Source organism: Diplotaxodon limnothrissa, linkage group LG12, assembly GCF_057381915.1.
Source record: "Diplotaxodon limnothrissa isolate DT_005_m linkage group LG12, D_limnothrissa_male_GT1.1, whole genome shotgun sequence".
NCBI lineage: Eukaryota > Metazoa > Chordata > Actinopteri > Cichliformes > Cichlidae > Diplotaxodon > Diplotaxodon limnothrissa.
Window position 1 is genome coordinate 22,190,596 of NC_140607.1, and position 18,997 is coordinate 22,209,592.

The 18,997-nt window shown below is 41.2% G+C and overlaps 1 protein-coding gene across 3 annotated transcripts in view; it reads left to right on the plus strand.

The window, feature by feature from the left end:
- Positions 1–18,997, plus strand: part of pcsk5b (proprotein convertase subtilisin/kexin type 5b) — an 87,772-nt gene that overhangs the window by 22,190 nt on the left and 46,585 nt on the right. For all 3 annotated transcript variants that reach the window (XM_085367344.1, XM_085367343.1, XM_085367345.1), the window contains exons 4-9: positions 898–1,041; positions 2,864–2,940; positions 9,478–9,566; positions 11,598–11,770; positions 15,427–15,639; positions 17,193–17,293. In XM_085367344.1, the coding sequence (XP_085223470.1) occupies positions 898–1,041; positions 2,864–2,940; positions 9,478–9,566; positions 11,598–11,770; positions 15,427–15,639; positions 17,193–17,293 (797 nt within the window). The remainder of the gene's footprint in view (positions 1–897; positions 1,042–2,863; positions 2,941–9,477; positions 9,567–11,597; positions 11,771–15,426; positions 15,640–17,192; positions 17,294–18,997) is intronic.

An 18,997-nucleotide genomic window follows, 5' to 3' on the forward strand; every position in this document is an offset into this window, starting at 1 on the left:
ATCGAACGGTTCAATATCGATACGAATATCGTTGCACCCCTAATAGATAGAGATATAGATAGATAGATCTATCTCTCTCTCGATAGAGAGAATGTTTGAATTATGTTTTTGCTCTAGTTTTGTGCAGAGAAGTAATGCCAGGTTTTGGGATATTACCTCCTTAGTGGGCTTGCTTAAAGAGCAAGGATGCAGCTGACATCATAGCTAACAAAAGGACTAACGTCTTACCTTTGACCGGTTTTCTCCGGGTGGGGAAAAAATAGGCCCACACAGGTATTCGCCATGAGCAAAACTGTTTATCTTTGAGTTTAAACACAGTTTTGAAACAGAACAAAAAAAGACTCAACTTTCAGGTGTGCAGAAGCTCCTCTCTGTCATGAAGTTGACGTCATTGTTTTTTTTTCTTTTCCACTGTCAGAGAGCATGCCAGCATTGACAAAGGGAATTAGTAAGCCTGGAGGCAGATGATTCCGGTGATTTGGACAATTTGGAAAAGGTTCTCAGTTGGAACTGGTTCTGGATTCCCATCCCTATTCTTGGCACCCTATTCCCAATGACATCATGCAGGTCTTGAATGGCAGCAAGTAATGACTGGTTGGTGATCAGTGTGTAGTTGCAGTTGGAGTCTGTTTCTAATGGTTGAAACGCGCTGTGTGAGGTATTTTTCAAAAACGCTGGGCTTTAACTCGATTGGAGTTGTTGAAGTGAAATCGTTCCCCTCTAAGTAAAATCAGAACTCTCCTGCTTGCTCCAAGTTGAAAGAAAGTGACATGAGTACGCTCATAACTTGTAACTCCTAGCTGAACATCTGCAAGAACATGACGGAGTTCCTAAACTCCCACCTCATATGTTTATCCCCACCTGCTCTCTTCTCACCATCTGCTTCCATCTCTGCAGCACTGCAACGATGACGTCCATAATTGCCAGTCGGATATGAACATCATGGGAGCGTGGAAGAGGGGCTACACGGGTAAAGATGTGGTGGTGACCATATTAGATGACGGGATCGAGAGGAACCACCCAGACCTCTATCAGAACTACGTGAGTGTGTATGTATGCGCGTGTAGGGCGGCTATGAGTGGCAGTGTGTGCGCATATTGGCTTTGAGTCGGTGTGTGACAAGTGAGGAAGTGTATGAGTTCAAATGTAAATGCCCCTGCATGTGTTTGCATGAATGGCTATGAGTCTGCCTCATTCAGGATTAACAAGTCACATATACAACACAGTGCACTGATTAATACATAGCAATGCAGTGCCACACTATTGTGATCCTGTTTCTCTTTATTCTTTATCCTTTATTATTCTAGTTGCTCCGTTTCTGCTTAACTACTCCCTCAGTTTTCATCCAATTTTCACCATTCAAATTTTAACCTGTTCTGCTCTTTCTGCTAATGACTGCTATATCTTTTGGTGCTCAGAACTTTTATACTTTTTGAAATATTAAGCTTTTTATGCCATATTTTGTCCCATTGAGATGACTGGGACCACATGACCAGTGTGGTCACTGATATTGCTTGCCGGGGTCACCTGTGTTTTGGCTCAGTGAGATGAGCAGCCATTCTCAGAGCGGGAGGTCTGGGTTCGAATCCCCCTTATGGCAATAATTTTTCAGTTAAAAGTTCAACCTTTTTAACTCTTTTCAACACAAATTTCAGCTTCTTCACCCCTTTTCAGCAGAATTTTCAGTTTTTTCACCTCTTTTCAGCACAAATTCCAGATTCTTCAGCTGTTTTCAGAAGAAACTACAGCTTCTTCACCTCTTTTCAGCTTTTTTCAGCAGAAAGTTTAGATTTTCCACTCTTTTCAGCACAATTCAGCTTCTTCTGCACAGTGTACATTTTGCCTCTCATCATATCTTTCTTTGTGACCAGAACTGGCTTGGCTCAGTGGGATGAGCAGCTGCCGTGGTTCGAATCCTACCTGTGGCGGTTGCCGCACATCTTCCCCGCTTGCATGTACGCTTTATTAACACTGTTCAGTGTACCCTTTCAAATACAGCAGTTTTCAGCAAAGAGTTGAGCTTCTACACAGTGTTTTCAGCAGATGGTTCTCCTTCTTCTGCTGTTTTTAGATTTCACTTCACAGCATTCACACTGCATTTTTGCAGGAAATGCAACTTTTTCTAGTTATGTAAATGTGGAGAAAACAAAAATAAAAATCTGACAATTATAATTGTGATTTTAATAATACAAATTCTGCTTTGTAATCACACTGTTTCTCTTTACCATGTAACCAAGTCGTGTTCCAGAAGACAGCAGTCATGTGATGACCTAGGTAGTGATATTTGCTGCCATTTGGATCATCAGCCCATCATGTGTCTGCAATTAAATTCCAGAGAAAAACTTCCTTAAACTTGCAGATGTGCAGTTATGCTGTGTGTACATGTTTATCTCTCTGTGGGCTCATACTTTAGTGTGTGTGCGTGCTGAGGTATGTCTACCTACGACCGAGAACTGATAGTTGAACTAACTTGTTGGCCTGAGGCAGCAGGTAAAGCCATCAATCAGCTGCGCAGATGAAATGATTCACACCCTCTTTGCGCTGCTGTTATTAGCTACTCTTAATGCTTAGATTTGTTTATGCCGAAGGGCCAGTGGTGCCGCAGATTGGGTTAGCTCTGATTGCATTCGATTTACAAAACTGTTGTGAGTCGTGTTGATGTGAACTCTTCGATTGGGTTAGAGAAGCTTTTTGGCGATCTACAAGCCAGTTATACACACACACTCACAGAGAGTGTTGGACCTACTCTACTAATGAATTCACTTGTTTGCTTGATATTTTTGTGTGTGTGTGTGTGTGTGTGTGTGTGTGTGTGTGTGATGATGTTTTGTTATACTTGTGTTGACCTCCATGTCTCCTCCAGGACCCTCAGGCAAGCTATGATGTCAACAGCAACGATGTGGATCCCATGCCTCGATATGATGCGACCAACGAGAACAAGTAAGGAAAATAAATAAGGAAATCTACCCCATAACAGAGAGAGCAAGAAATTAAATTTTAACTGTAACAGGGTTTTTAGAAAATAAGCATGTGGCTTCACTGTTTTGTTTTTGCCAAAAGCTCTTCAGGATAATTTTTTTTCCCTTCATTGATTTCTAAAACAAGCTCTGTGCTTCAATATGTTTGTATTTGCTGAGTCCTGACTCTGTTGTGGTGCAGTGAGTTATATTAGCATATTTGTCTTGATGCATGCTCAATCAGTCAGGTAAGGAAATCCCAAAGAGTTGATTCTGTTCATCTGGACGTTGCTTTTTCAGTGGGAGAAACGTCGCTCATCCAAGTGACTTCTTCAGTCTCAGCTGACTGCAGTTTCCTCTTAGTCTTATAAAAGGTACATTAGCATAATGACTAAAACTAGCACCACTGACAAACAATGGGCTGTGAGGTCAGTTTCTGCGTCATTAATATGCAAGTTGTCATGACCGTTGATCAACAACCACTGATCGCATTAAGTTCACCAGGGAGGATGTGATTTATGACAGTTTAGCCTTCTTAGCTGTGAGATTTCCATCAGTAATGGGGGACATTTAAATGTTGCTGTGTACTGTAAACCTACGCATATGGATCAGTATTTAAGGTTCGACTCTCATCACTGGAGCACAAACTGGGTGTCCTCAGGACGGTACAATACAGAGCGAACACCAGCCCTACAGATACAGCGGCCAGCAAAGCAGAAGAACATCACATCAAGAAGGCCCTGAGTAAATGTTGTTATCCCAGCTGGACATTTGTCAAAGCTGGGAAGGCACCTGAAGAAAGCTTTCTTTCTTCTCTCCAGCCGATCCAGGAGAGAAGAAGGACAACTGTTGCCTCGGCAAAAATGGTGATCCCATATGTTTCAGGAGTATCGGGACTGTCGAGAAACATTTTCTCTAAACAATGCATATCTTTGGCTTTCAAACACCAAAACACGCTGTTTTAAAAATTTGTCCGCATCAAGGATCTGGTCCCCCGACACAAACAGAGTAGTGTGGTGTATCGGGGAAACCAAACAACCTCTGATGAAGCAGATGGCTCAATACAGAAGAGCTAACTCATCAGGCCAGGACTCGGCAGTCTATTAACACCTACAGGCCAGTGGACACTTTCAATGATAAGGATGTACACATCTTGAACAGGGAGGAAGGCTGGTTTGAGCGGGGAGTCAAAGAGTCCATTTACAAAGAAGAGGGAAAGACCATCTCTGAATCGAGGAGGGGGCCTAAGGGTACATCTTTCGCCCTATTACAATGCTGTGATTGCAGCCATTCCCCAACTCTCTGTGAACGGTACTCATGGTCACTGATCAATGATCAATGAGCTTTGATCAGTGGTTGTTGGTCAATGGTCATGACAGTTTACATATTAATGATTCAGAAACTTACCTCAGAGCCCATTGTTCATTCAGTGGTGCTAGTTTCAGTCATTATGCAAATGTACTGTCTATAAGGTCGGGGGAAACCTGCAGTCAGCTGAGAATGAAGAAGTAATTTGGAACTCGCTTGCCTGTGCACTTGTCTTGTGCCAGTTTGGCTCAGTGAGTGATTTTTGGGTGTGTGTGTGTATGTGTATTTGGCACAGCAGCTCAAGTGCCGTGGCAATGGCTCAGTCCCTGCTGGTAATACGTTGTCTTAAAGAGACATGAGGGCCACGATGCAGCTTAACGAGCTGGTTTCTGTTTGGGTTTGGATTTATATTTGACTGTGAAGCATGTGGAACAGAAATCTGGTTTATTTTTGTTTTTTGAGTTTATCATTCTCTATATGATGATTTTCTGCAGATAATTTTATCTGAATACATGAGGCACGTAATCTGTTAGCTATGTAAAGGGATAAGCTAAATTTAACTACATCTGGGATCAAAATGCAGATTATTGTCAGCAGTTACATAATGCTTGTGGATTTATGATGTCTATGTGTATAAGCAGCAAGCAGGAGGGGATAAACAACTGCATTATCACTATATTAGTCTCCTTCTTCCTCTCTGAAGTATTGTCTTTGGATCATTTATTTATTTAACAGTGAAAGTGCATATTACCAACAGTTTATTGAAATATAATTTGACAAAAATGGGGGAAAAAATATCAAAATCGCATCAGCCTAGATGCTCTTAAAGGTACAGTCTGTAATTTTTTGATTAGTTAGTGTGAAATTACAAACTGATGCATTCTCATAATCTTAGAATTAATCCATGAAAAATATATAGGAATGGGCGTCAGTTTGTGGAAGCCACCATGTTGCCCCTTCATCTTGAATACAGTGGCTGAGAATGCCAAATTGGGAGGAGAAGAGAAACTGTAGGTGCACGTGGGGCTTCCCAGCAAAACTTAATTAGTGTCTGACCTTCAGACTCGAGATATAAAGGGTCATTCACATATTTTATCATCTGAGAAAGGGTCCACCTCTCCAAAAAAGCAAAAGCGCAAAGAGACAATCCAATAATAAAATTTTATCCTCTCCATTATCTTCAAGCCTCACCTATTGTACTAAAGTCGGAGCTCTATGATACACAACAACCTGCATTAAAAATGCTCATTTTTTTCCAGATATTGTTGCAATTATTTGTTGTCAGTACATTAGACATGCGTCCCTCACAATCTCAAGATGGCTCACAAAAGCCACTAATTAATAACAACAGCTGGTTATAAGCCAACGTAACTCCAGCTAAGTGTCTGTGAGTCTAACAATGTTGGGTTAACAGCTAACAGTGGCTAACGGCAGCAAAAACAGCTGCATGTACCGACAAAAAGTTTGGAAATCGACAACAACTCACCTTAGCATTGCTGTCATCAGACGGAAGAAGGATTCACGGATTTATCGAGTTATTTCAGACTAATTTCACAAATTAACTTTGGAGGCTTTTTGAGTAATTGAACATGAGCACATATTGATGGCTGAGGTAAAAAGCAGACTGACAGCTTACACTCACTACAGATGGTGGCCGGAGTTGTTTGTCCTACTGTGGTCCCACCATAGGTAGGATTACACACTGGAATTGGGAGGGGTAAGAAAACAGTTCTAAGTTGATTACAATCTATGAGTGTATTGACATCGAGTGGTTTTACACACTGTGGATTAGGTTAAGGAGGTAAAATTTTATAGGACAATATTTTTCTTTCTGTTTAACCTATTCATTAACCTACAATTAGGATCATAGGTTTTTAGGATCCCCATTTGCTAGGTTTGATGTTACCACTATTTATACAACAGTACGACTCTGTTTGACAAAGTGACTTGAAAATGTAAGATTTAGTAATAATATTCAGATGGATTGGGGTGAAACAATCCCAAGAAATATAAAAAACAAAAAAATTAGAGATTATATCGAGCCTAATTCATAAAGAACCAACAAGAATACTTTGCACTGGGGCCAAAAGCAACAAAAACAAAATCTGATGGCTTTACCCTTTTAAAATTTTTTTACAAAGTTAAAAAGTTAAAACTCTGTCGTCTTTTGAAACAGCCCCATTTAGAGTCATTCATTGCACAAATACATAGTTCTAAGTGAACTAAGAGACCCCGAGTGGCTGTGACACAGATGTGCAAAAAATGGAAAATACAGGCAAACAAAGACTGGAGAGACGGCCACACAGACGATTTTATGGATTACTGGAGTGAAGTGAACTGAGTGGGCTGGGACTGTTGAAGCATTTTGAAAGAAGGAGCCAGCAGCTTGGCTCATTAACTTTGATAAAGAGGCCTATCACTGATGTGCAGCTATTTGATGTGTTATACTTTAACCCTCACAGCTGCATTTGTGTTAACTTCACTGTGTCATGGACACAGAATCTGAAGGTTACCAGACCTTTACATATGGCATATGCATTTAGAATAGAATAGAATAGAATTCAACTTTATTGTCATTGCACATGCACAGGTACAGGGCAACGAAATGCAGTTTGCATCCATCCAGAAGTGCTTTAGTGATATAGATATATTACAATATATATTAGCAATAATATAGATATGTGAGTATATTACAGAAATGGGTCTATTATGGTATGTTATAATGTACACGGTATGAAGTATGTTGTGAATATTCTATAACTATAAGTATGTACAGGCTGTAGTGAGTACAAGCTATGTACAGGATATGAACAGGATATAAATATGAAAAACTATACAGAATATGAAATAAATAACTTTACAGAATCTGGGATATACAGCTATACAGAAATGGGAACTATGCAAGTTGTAAACAGTTGTAGGATTAAAAATTATCGAATGTACAGAATGATTATTTACACAGAGCTATACAGTAGTGCAGTTAAGATAAGTGAGGGTGTAGATAGTTTCTACAGAGGCTATATAAAGTGCTAGTGGTTGTGAGTGGTGGTTCAGTCCATGTTATTATTGTGTTTGAGGGTACAGTTGTCCATTGTGGGTGTGTGTATGTTCAGTCCATGAGTTTAACGTGGGTCAGATGTCAGGAGGCAGAGTTCAGGAGTCTGACAGCTGTGGGGAAGAAGCTGTTCCGGTACCTGGTGGTCTTAGTCCGGAGGCTCCTGTGGCGCCTCCCAGAGGGCAGGAGGGTGAAGAGTCCATGTGATGGGTGACTGGGGTCTTTGATGATTTTCCCAGCCCTTTTCAGACACCGCTTCCTGTAGATGTCTTTTATGGCAGGAAGTGGTGCTCCGGCGATGCGCTGGGCAGTTTTCACGACCCTCTGCAACGCCTTCCGGTCCGAGGCAGAGCAGTTCCCGTACCAGACTGTTATACAGTTGGTCAGGATGCTCTCGATGGTGCAGCGATAGAAGTTCACCAGGATGTCTGAGGACCGGTGGTTCTTCCTCAGAGTCCTCAAGAAGAAGAGGCGCTGGTGAGCCTTCTTGACCAGCTTGGAGCAGTTGGTCGTCCAGGTGAGATCCTCGGAGATGTGGACTCCCAGGAACTTGAAGCTGCTCACACGCTCCACAGCCGTCCCCTTAATGTGGATGGGTGGATGTGGGTCAGCATTCCTCCTGTAGTCCACGATGAGCTCCTAATTTAATATCTAGGCTGGATTAAATTGAGCATAAATCAAAAGATCCAGTGCGTGACACAAAGGTCATGTTAAAGTTGCTTTGTCAAGTGGTAATGGTTTGATAAACAGCCTATCATGTAAAACATAATGCTTAAAATTTGAGCATTACTATGACTATTGGCAAAGGGGTCCCCAAAATAATTTGCTGTAAAGGATTGCGCTCTGTTTTCAAGTGCAAATCTGCAAATTGGAACCATTTACAGCAACAAAGCCAGCATAGTGTGTTCTTACTCTCACCCATTTTGTCTTTGTACGAGCAGAAACTCTGACATCATTGTAACACATCACAGCGCATACATCTGAAGTGTTTAGTCTGAAAACATTTAAAATTGAAATGGCTCCAGTCGCTTCTAATGTGAAAATAGGCATTCGCCCTACCAGTGTTAGGTTTATGAGGTTGTAAATTGGGAAAGTGGCCCCCCAGTGGGGAGAAAACTGTGACCCCAAAAGTTTGGAAATCTTTGATGTTGAAGCAATTTAGATTTTCTGCTTATAAGTATTTCTTTTTTTAAATTTATTTAGATTAATAGTAGCAGAAACACAGCACCTTAGTTAAGTGAGGACAGTGATTACAGATAATTTGAGTCTATCGTGTATCTGTGGAGCAAACTTTGCTCTGACTCCCCTGGGGTCGGGGGGTGTTCATGATAGCTAGATGCTGGGTTTCCGTGGCAACGGTCAGAGCTGTTTCCGGGACAAGGGGGAGGCGGGATGATGCAGATGTTCTCTGCAGGAGGTGAATGCGTGTGTGAGTGTGTTTGTGTCGATCCAGAAAGTGGTGTTTTTTGAGCAGGCGGCGGACGCAAACATGCCATGTTTGTTTACGCTGGTCCCTGGCCTGGGCCGATTGTCACCACTGCAGTTGCTGGTGGAATGTTACCCTGGTGTGTGTTTTTGTGTGTACATGTGTGTATTTTTAACTGTCAAAGGAAGTGTGAGCAGTCTAACATACTAGTTTTTTTTTCATTTATTTCCTGTGTGCTCGTAGGGAGCACATTACTTGCATGCTGTGCTCAGAAAATATCACAAAAGGACCTGTGTGTGTGTGTGTGTGTGCGCGCGTGCGCATTTGGGGAGCATTGACATTGACTACTCCAAACATTTGTCCTGATAGTATTACAAATGATGAAGTACCTACTCTTTCATCCTCTGTCAGGGAAAAGAAAAAACAAGAATTGCAGAAATATTTGTAGCGTTTCTTACATTTGTACACTTCAAGCGTATAGTTTATGATGACTTCAGCAGAAATGTACATATTTGTCCATGAAAAAGCGCGGTTACACGTCTGTCGATTCCCCTTCAGATGCAGCATGTTTATGTGGTGGTTTGCGTGTGTGATTCTGCTTGTGTATATATTTACTCATCTGGGACATTCTCCAGCTCAGTTACATGATCTGTGTGTGTGTGTGTGTGTGTGTGTGTGTGTGTGTGTTTAGATTTTTGTAATAAGCTTCTTCATTCCCACTCTTTCCCCAGACACGGCACACGGTGTGCGGGTGAAGTTGCTGCAGCTGCAAACAACTCCCACTGCATTGTGGGAATTGCCTACAATGCCAGAATAGGAGGTGAGCGATATGTTATATTTGCACTTTATCAACAATGTTTGACATGACATCTCTTTCAGCAGAGACCTACGTCATAAGGATTTATTAGTGTCATTAAGAGTTAAGAACCTCTAATGCATTTCAAAGGATGCTGAAGAGAACTGCCACTGCTGAACTTTGTCTCTTCTGGTTTCACTGCTTTTGTGAATGTCATTAACCTATGCAGAGTTACTGGCTCACCCTAAATGTTAGGGTTTTTTTTTTTTATATCTCATGCACATCATAATCTCACCGACAGATTAGCTGCTTCTGTTTATATTCATTATAAACCCGACAACTGAAATGTCATTAGACATCAAAGGACATCGTAGCACAAATGTGCTGTACATATGTGTCTCCTAATTCTTTAAAAATGTTATTAATGACATTTTCAAATATTTTTAATGTTGCATTAAAAAAATATCTTCCTTCAAGTTACAATTATAGATGAACACAGTATGACCAACTAGTGACACATGAATCGTTGTGCTCAACATGCCTCATTTAACACCTCTATGCCATATAAGCCATTTCGAGTCAGCTGCTCTTAAAAATAAAAACAAAAACACTGAATCATGTCTTGTTTTTAAACACTGGATGTTCCAGAAAACTTTGACCTATTCAGCTTTTGACTGTGCACACCAAACGCACAGTGAAGCATGGTGGAGGGAGCATCATTGTTTTGGGCTGCTTTGCATTTAATCTCTTGGATGCCTTAAAAATCACTGAGGGAATAAAGAATTCAAAGTTGTATAAAGAAGCAGCCCCAATAATTATTTCATGGAGGATGTTGCTGAAAGAGGATATAACTCGAGTTCACATCAGATTGAGAGCCTGAACTGTAATTACCGTAAATCCCGGACTACAGAGCGCACCTGATTAAAAGCCGCATGCTCTAATTTTAGAAAGAAAATCAATTTTGTACTTGTACAGGTCGCACCGGATTTTAAGCCGTATGCGTTTCACTTGTAATATGAGATACTTACACAGAAATATTATACGTGAGGATTTTTAACGTTTAATTTAATCCGTAAGGTAACATAAACGTTATGGTAACATACAAAATACATACTGCAAATGCTTTTTTTTCCTCGAACAGCGCCCGTAACACGGCTACCTTTAAGTATACGTACGTATCGGTAACACACAAATTACATTGCTTATGGTTTTTTTACGGAACAGTGCACACACAACATTACGTCTCTTAACAACCCGTAAAAATATATACCGTATATATACTACTTATCAATTTTATTGGTCTACTGTTACCAGGCAAAATGTTTTTGGCCGCATGAAAAAAAAATGCATTAGCCGCATGTCAGTATAAGCCGCAGTGTTCACAGTGTGGGGGAAAAAGTAGCGGCTTATGACCCGAAAACTACGGTAATCGGTGTGTTGAATGAAGGTTCAGCTATTTTTCTGTTATTAGTTTTGTTTTTTCACCAGTTGTTTGTTGAAACAGAATCAGGCTACGTGTTATGAGCAGTAATTCCATAGATGCTTGAAATTATAGAGGTTTTACAAACTTTTTACTTTTTATTTCTTCTTCTTCTTCTTCTTCTTCTTCTTCTTCTTCTTCTTCTTCTTCTTCTTCTTCTTCTTCTTCTTCTTCTTCTTCTTCTTCTTCTTCTTCTTCTTCTTCTTCTTCTTCTTCTTCTTCTTCTTCTTCTTCTTCTTCTTCTTCTTCTTCTTCTTCTTCTTCTTCTTCTTCTTCTTCTTCTTCTTCTTCTTCTTCTTCTTCTTCTTCTTCTTCTTCTTCTTCTTCTTCTTCTTCTTCTTCTTCTTCTTCTTCTTCTTCTTCTTCTTCTTCTTCTTCTTCTTCTTCTTCTTCTTCTTCTTCTTCTTCTTCTTCTTCTTCTTCTTCTTCTTCTTCTTCTTCTTCTTCTTCTTCTTCTTCTTCTTCTTCTTCTTCTTCTTCTTCTTCTTCTTCTTCTTCTTCTTATAGCTTATTCTGTAGATTCTTGAGATATTGATCTAACTTGATCAAATGCATGTTCTGTGTTTATGCATCAGGTGTGCGAATGCTGGATGGAGATGTAACGGACATGGTGGAGGCCAGATCTCTTAGCTTGAACCCACAGCACATCGACATCTATAGTGCCAGCTGGGGACCCGATGATGACGGAAAGACCGTGGATGGACCAGCAACTCTGGCCAGGCAGGCCTTTGACAATGGCATCCGCACGGTGGGTACACGTACACATGGACTCTCGTATACATGTAGAAACAAGTAAACATGTGATTCATTGTTTAAACAGGACTTTGGCATTAGTATTCATGTGGCAAGAAAAGATGTAAACACACACACAAAGACACACTCAAAGCAGATGTGCATTTCACGCTAATATAATTGTAGTCTAAGCTGCTTCCAGGCTATCTCTACCTGTGAAGCTCCTCCGGACATTAGAGAGCAGCTCTGCTCTATTAGCATATATTCATTTACATATTCATAGCCTGTTTTGCATAACTGCAAGCTAGTGTTGTGATGTCGGCTGAGTGGAGCGAAAAAGCAATATCAGAGGTTAAGTGGGGTGAAGTCATTTACTGGTTATGTCTCACAAATGTGCTCATTAACATTAAAAGTTTACTTTAGGTGGCTGTTTCCATTCTGGGCAAGCAGATGTTGACCTTTTGAGGGGTGATCCAGGGAGGGAGGGGAATCGGTGGGGCTGGTCAGCAGTTATATGGACCTTTTTCAGACTTGACTCTAGAAGATGAGAACGAAAGGCTCCTGTCGCAAAACAGGAAGGAAGGGAGAGAAGGAAAAGAGTGATGGAACAGGCTGTGAGTGTTAGAAGAACAGGCCAGCCTGTTGATGACAGGCTGGCCTTTAACATGAGGTGAAGTGAGGGGGATATCTGTCCCACTGGTATGGGTAGGGCACGTGTGTCCTTGCATGCCCACCAACCGTTTGAGCCTGACTGGAAATGGCATGTTTGTGAGTGTAACAAGTACTTGTGCATATCTTGAAGTGGCAGTTTATCACAGAGAGCCAAGGTGTTAGAAATAACACTGACAGCTGTGGGGAGATACCCTGGCTTGTCCCAGTTTAAATGCGATTGTTTGAATGGGAATTGTTGTTTTAGGTGTTAATCAGACTGCCTGTGTATATTTTGTAAGAGGGAAATCCCATTAACACATTTGCAGATTTTTTTTTTTTCAATAGTTTTCTGAAGTGCTGTTTTAATTTGACTTGATCAGTTATTTTTTTAATGAATAGAACTTTTAATGAAGGTTATTTGTGGAGGTATTGCTTTTTTATTTTTCTCAGCTGCTAATGAATGCTGTTTATCCCGTGTATCGCCTCTCTCCTCTCCTTCATCGTCCTCTCTTCTTCTTTGTCCCCTTCTTTCTTTTCATAACTGCTCTTCAAAGCGCTCTCCGTCCCTCTCATCTGTCAGCATTTGCTCCTGTCTGATACCCTCCCTTCACAGAGGGCTTCGCTCGCTTATCGCTGCCTGACAGAAGCCCCCTTTTGAAGAACTCCATTCTACCTTTTATTCCTGGCTCTATGTCTGTGTGTGTCTGTGTGTGTTAGTGCGCTTATTGTGCGAGTGTGTCTTGACAAACGTTGTGAATTTTAGCACCCGTGTGTTTGTCAGAGATCTCTTCTGCTGACTCCTGGGTGAACTTTGACTGTGACATCCTCAGCGTGTCTCCGCTGGGTTCGCGGTGTAGATCAAAATTAGTTTGAACAAATGTGGAAGTATACCTTCTAACTGAAATGGTAAAAGAAAAAACTGAGGCAAAATTGTATTAATGTGAGTGTGAGGCTCACCCTTAACATGGGCTCTCCATTAGGAAGATTTTCTGAATACGACTGGGATTTTTTTTTTGTTTGTTTGTTGTTGTTTTTTTAAATGTTCTGAACACCAAGATTTGTATTTTCGGTTTGTGTTATGTTTATGTCCTGTGGCAAACTCTGGTCACATAGGGGAAAAAAGTATTTCCTTACTGGCTGATGAATGGCTGCTAGCAGTTGCTGAATAAAATTCGTCACAAAGAGGTATACGGTGCTGCAGTGGATGCATACTTTGCTTTAGCGATCAGTGGTTGGCAGGGAGGGAGGAACTGACAGGTCTCTGACTTGCCTGCATGGCTCGGGCTTCGGGAGCTGATTTCACAGCCACTGGCAGCAACCTCCAGCACCCACTGACCAGTCAGTCGAAGAATGCAGTTTACTTATAACCGGTTGTTTTCAGATGGTTGAGGCGGTCTCTCTACGCCCATGTAACCAGGGCCTAAAATCTGGAAAACATGCACATAAAAAACTTCCCATCTTGAAGTCGTGAAGGCTTCCTTTCTGCCAAGCAATGCCCGTGATCTGTCGTCTGTATTTGTTCAGTGCTTTCTTTTCACATTATAATGTGACTGCTTTGATGTTTACGTGGCAATTTCAAAGAAAAGCCACAGAATACTAAGCAAAACACAGTATCTTTCTCTAGGATGTAACAAAATGGAAATGTTGAGTAGAGGGGAAAGACGGTGCGTAAAAAAAAAAAAAAAAAAGTAACAAGAAGCAACAAAAACGGAGTTGAAGGGTAGAAAATGTGGAATTAAGGGAATTGAAGAGCCTGAGTTACTGTTGATATGCAATTCCTTTTAATCATACAAAGTATTTGACAAATTTAAGTTTATAGTTTTTACTAATGAAGTGTAGTCAGACTTCAGACGTCATACAATGCAATGTACAGTTCAGGAAAGCGTGCATCTTTTTAATGTAATTTCCTGTAGCTCAATTATTGCAATTTAAAACGAACGTAATAGTTTCCAGTAACGTCTGTCAGTCAGTAAACGATGCTGCATGCTGCAGTGACGTGACAAGACAGAAGTGAACCTCGCTCAGTCCAAGATCCTAAAAACCCTCACTTACACAGCATGGCTCCAAGCATTGCCAACATCTTTTTTTCTTTTTTTAGGTGGAGGCAGGCACACACATCCACAGTATTTGGCCAGTTAAAACATTATGATTACTAAACTTGGATCAGATAACATCAGTTCTGTTGCCAGACACCCACAAGATCGTTGAGGACTTTAACTGTCTGGCTTCTCTCTGATCTTTTTCTGCTCTTTTGCTGTTGCTGGTAAAGATTTGTTTTTTCTTTTTTCTTCAAGCAATTCTTCAATCTATCGCTTTCATTTTTAAAAGACTCAGACTGGAACAGAATATTCATAGATTTAAATTTCTCTACAAACAGTTGGTCTGGTCACAGTATACTCAATGATGGGTTTTAGTGTGCTCTGTAATGTCTGTCCTCTTACCATTGCTGGTATGGATTCCAAAATAAAAAAAATAAAATAAAGTGTGCGTATGTATGTACATATATGTACTTGTGTGTGTAGATATATATGTATGTATATGTATGTGTGTTTGTTACTTGTAGTTATTACTGCCTGTTACCTGTGGTAATGCAATTTATAATTTATATATTCTGTATTCAGTTATGAAGGCTCTAATTGTTGGTTGCGAGCTGCCGCTTAGATGCTTGTATCTGCCCGGGGCTGTTGATGGGTCTGTATGCAATGATGGGCGTAGCTGCGGGAAGTTTATTGTTTTTTTTTTTGTTGATGAGTGAGTATAGGGGTGGGATTTAATAAGTTTTCTTCGTCCCACTCCTTTTTCAGGCAAGTTTTGTTTTTTGTTTTGTGTATTTTATGTTCAATATAGGTATTTGTTGTGCCTGAAAATGAATAAATAAATGAAATGAAATGAAATGAAAAAATACATTAAAAGATCATTTTAAAATAAAGCCAAAGGTCTAGCGGGCAGCAACTGCCTCCAAGTACAAAGACAATTTGAAGTCTTTTAATAAAAACCTTCTCTTGTTTCTTCTCCTGTCAGGGGAGAAAGGGCCGCGGCTCCATCTTTGTATGGGCTTCAGGAAACGGCGGGCGCAGCAGAGACCACTGCTCCTGTGATGGCTACACCAATTCCATCTACACCATCTCCATCTCCAGCACGGCTGAGAGCGGACGCAAGCCCTGGTACCTGGAGGAGTGCTCGTCTACACTGACCACCACTTACAGCAGCGGGGAGAACTACGACCGAAAGATTGTAAGTGCTGAGTGAAGGAAAATAAGCACCAATGGGTGATGACTGATGATTTCAGTTACGCACCAAACACCACACATTTATTTGTCCACATCCAAATGATCCAGTTTAGGTGATGTAAGCGTCTGGCTAGGATGCCTCCTGGGTGATGTGTTCTGGGTATGTCCTACCAGGAAGAGGCACTGGGGTAGACCCAGGACATGCTGGAGGGATTATGTATCTTGACTGGCCTGGGAATGCTTTGGTCTTCCCCTTCTCTTTTGCTCAGTCTGCTGCCATGGATGGCTGGATAGATGGAGGAAAACCCAGTATAGTATAATTTCAAATAAGCATACAGCATGGCTCCTGTGCACCTCCCAGGTGAAGTATTTCCAGGCATGACCTGCTGGTAGGAGACTCCAGGGTGGGCCCAGGACATGCTGCAGATGTTATTTCTCTCAGCTAGCTTGGGAACACATCTGTTTCTCCCAAAAGAGCTGAAGGAGGTGGATGGGGAAAGAGAGGTTTAGGCTTCTCTGCCTTTAATGCTGCCCCTTTAACAGAGTTAAATGATGGATGGATGGAGGTATGGTGCAGCATGATAAAAACTGACATGAACCTGGCCTCGTGTGTGCTTGTAGGTCCAGTTTTGTAGCCTTGTTTAACTCAGATCAACCACATCAGACCTGCTGGGATGAGCAGTGCCTGTTGGCCTCTTCGAGTTGGCTTGTCTGGCAGCGTCTTGTTGCATTCCTCATACTGATGCTACTACACACACACACACACACACACACACACACACACACACACACACACACACACCCCTGAACACGCATGCTGTGTATGGTTTATCGCTGGCTGTGTACTCTTTGTTCACAGTAGAACTTCATATATTTGATATATGAGTGTCAGCATATCTACTTGGGCACATACTGTCGACTCTAATACTATTGAACCACTTTCTGTTCTCGTGTATATGTGTGTGTGTCTCTTCAGATAATCCCCCAAACTTTTCAGTCCAGAAAAGGTCCTTTGATGAGGGCTAAGACTGGAAGTTAGCCAGGCTTTCCTTGGCTAACTGACTGTCAAGCTGTCTGACTAGTTCGCTGCTTAAAGTCCATACAATCAAAGGGAACATGCAGCTTTTTAATAACACGTTTTTATGCTACTTTATACTTCTTACAGTGTTTTCCTTTCTTCTTTAACACTAAACTTATTCCCTGTGAATCTGGTGATTTTGTGTGTGTGTGTGTGTGTGTGTGTGTGCGTGTGCGTTATCTATAGAAAGGCAGCGTATCAAAGCTGGAATGGTAGTTTAAAGAGTTTCAGGTGTGTCTAAATCCTGCTGATCCTCATGACTTCAATCTCTTCCTGTCTTTTTCTCCCTCTGGTCTTCCCGGTACTGTCATTGTTGATTCCTTTCCTCCACCTCTGTAATGCCCTTCTCATGGTTTCCTTCATTGTTTGCTTACGGCTTTCTGATTCCTCATCCTCTCTTTTATCATCTTTGACGTTGATTCATCATCCTGCGCCTGTCTCTTTGTTGCCTCTGACTCCCTTCACTTCTCTTTCCACAGATCACAACAGACCTGAGGCATCGGTGTACAGACAGTCACACAGGGACGTCAGCCTCAGCTCCCATGGCTGCTGCGATAATTGCTTTGGCCCTGGAGGCAAAGTAAGATCCACTTAACCTCATCCTTTCACTTCATCCCTTTGCCCTGTGCTCACCTTCTAATGCCTTCTTGTCCTCTGGCCTGTTTTGGTGTGTAAAAGGCACCACGTGAAGTTGCTCTCTTCTTTTTTTTTTCTTTGTTTTTTTTTTGTCAGAGTCAGCAGGACAGATGCATTTAATTACACGGAAATGCTGTCTTTCTTTTTATCAGCCCACATTTGTGAAGCTGTAAAGAGTTTTACAAGATGAGGTCATACTGGATAACAGATCATCTGCTTGTTTTCAGTTTCAGCGGCACATCTAGTGACGTGTAAACTTACTGTTGGATGGTGGGCCAGAAAAAAACGCGTGTGCCTGTTTTTGAATGTGCAATAAACTTTCATCCGTTCAGTGATGCATTCACATCTGCTGCTTCTGCACTTTAAGCTCAGCATATTTGTGAGTGTGCGTTGTGGTGAAAAAAAATGCATGAATACAGGATGCTTGTTAGCTGCTGTAAAGCCTGTTTGACTGTCAGAAATTTGCGTTGAACATCCACAGATATGTGACAAATTAAAAGAAAATCCAGTAGACCTTGGCATTGATTCTGCTGGATGGATGAGCACATTCCCTCATTAGAAGAGTGCTGCCAAACACATTGGTTTAAAATCTCCCCTTCAGGTTTAAATCTGGAGAGCTGGTGTGTTCGGTCACCCCCTCGTGCCCTGTTGATGGAGGCGTTATCACTGTAAACAACTTTGTATTTGTAATGACCTTGTAATTGTCCACTTCCTGCTGTGACAAAACAAATTTCCCACGTGTGGGACTAATAAAGGTTATCTTATCTTATCTTATCTTAATGACCTCTCCCTAATGCTACATTAACAGTGAGATGGCAGCACAACCAAAATTTTTGCAACAGTGTGCAGCAAACTTGGATCTCGCTGCTTTTGAAACGGTTGCTTTGAAGATGGGGACCAGGTCTGTGACTACGCTGGTGGTGTGTGATAGTGAAGGTGACCAAACGGCAATAAGACAATCAGTCTGCTGTCAGTTTGTGTCGCGTTATCTGCATTTTTTTTTCTTTTTGCAATAATATAGAGATTTAACCATGATAAGGTAAACATCTCTTTGTGTCTGCACACACAGGCATTCACATAAACTACTTGCATTCAGAGCCCAGTTCAAAGCCCACAGATGTGAAGCAAAAATTTAGAAATTCCTCCACAAATAGTGACGCAGCTGCTGCTGAATGACACAGGTGCTCAGCAACCTTCAGCTTTTTATATCCAAGTATATAAAGAATACAAGCAGTTGGCAACCAGTTGAATTGAGTCCACAATTAGAAGCAGACAACACACTCAGCATGTTAGTATGTTAGCACACTTTTGTTAAAAAATAAATTAGACAATAGTTATTTGCAAACCTTTGTCGACCTGTGTGAGAGTGATTGCAACCACACACTTACATCCAATCTCATTCTACTAGTGTGACCGAGCCATAACAGGTCAAGTGGACCCAAACTGTGCCAGCTAAATTAATTTGGCAGAATAAGGTCAACACTAAAGATTTACTGGATTTTTAAGCTATTTGTAACAAGCAGATAGGACATTTTGGGCGTCTTTTTCCCGGGGACTTTTTATTTTCTTTTTAGATTTGACTAAAGTGCCAATGTGAAGAAGTGAAATGAGAAAAATAGGAGACAGATATTAAGAACAAACAGGTTTT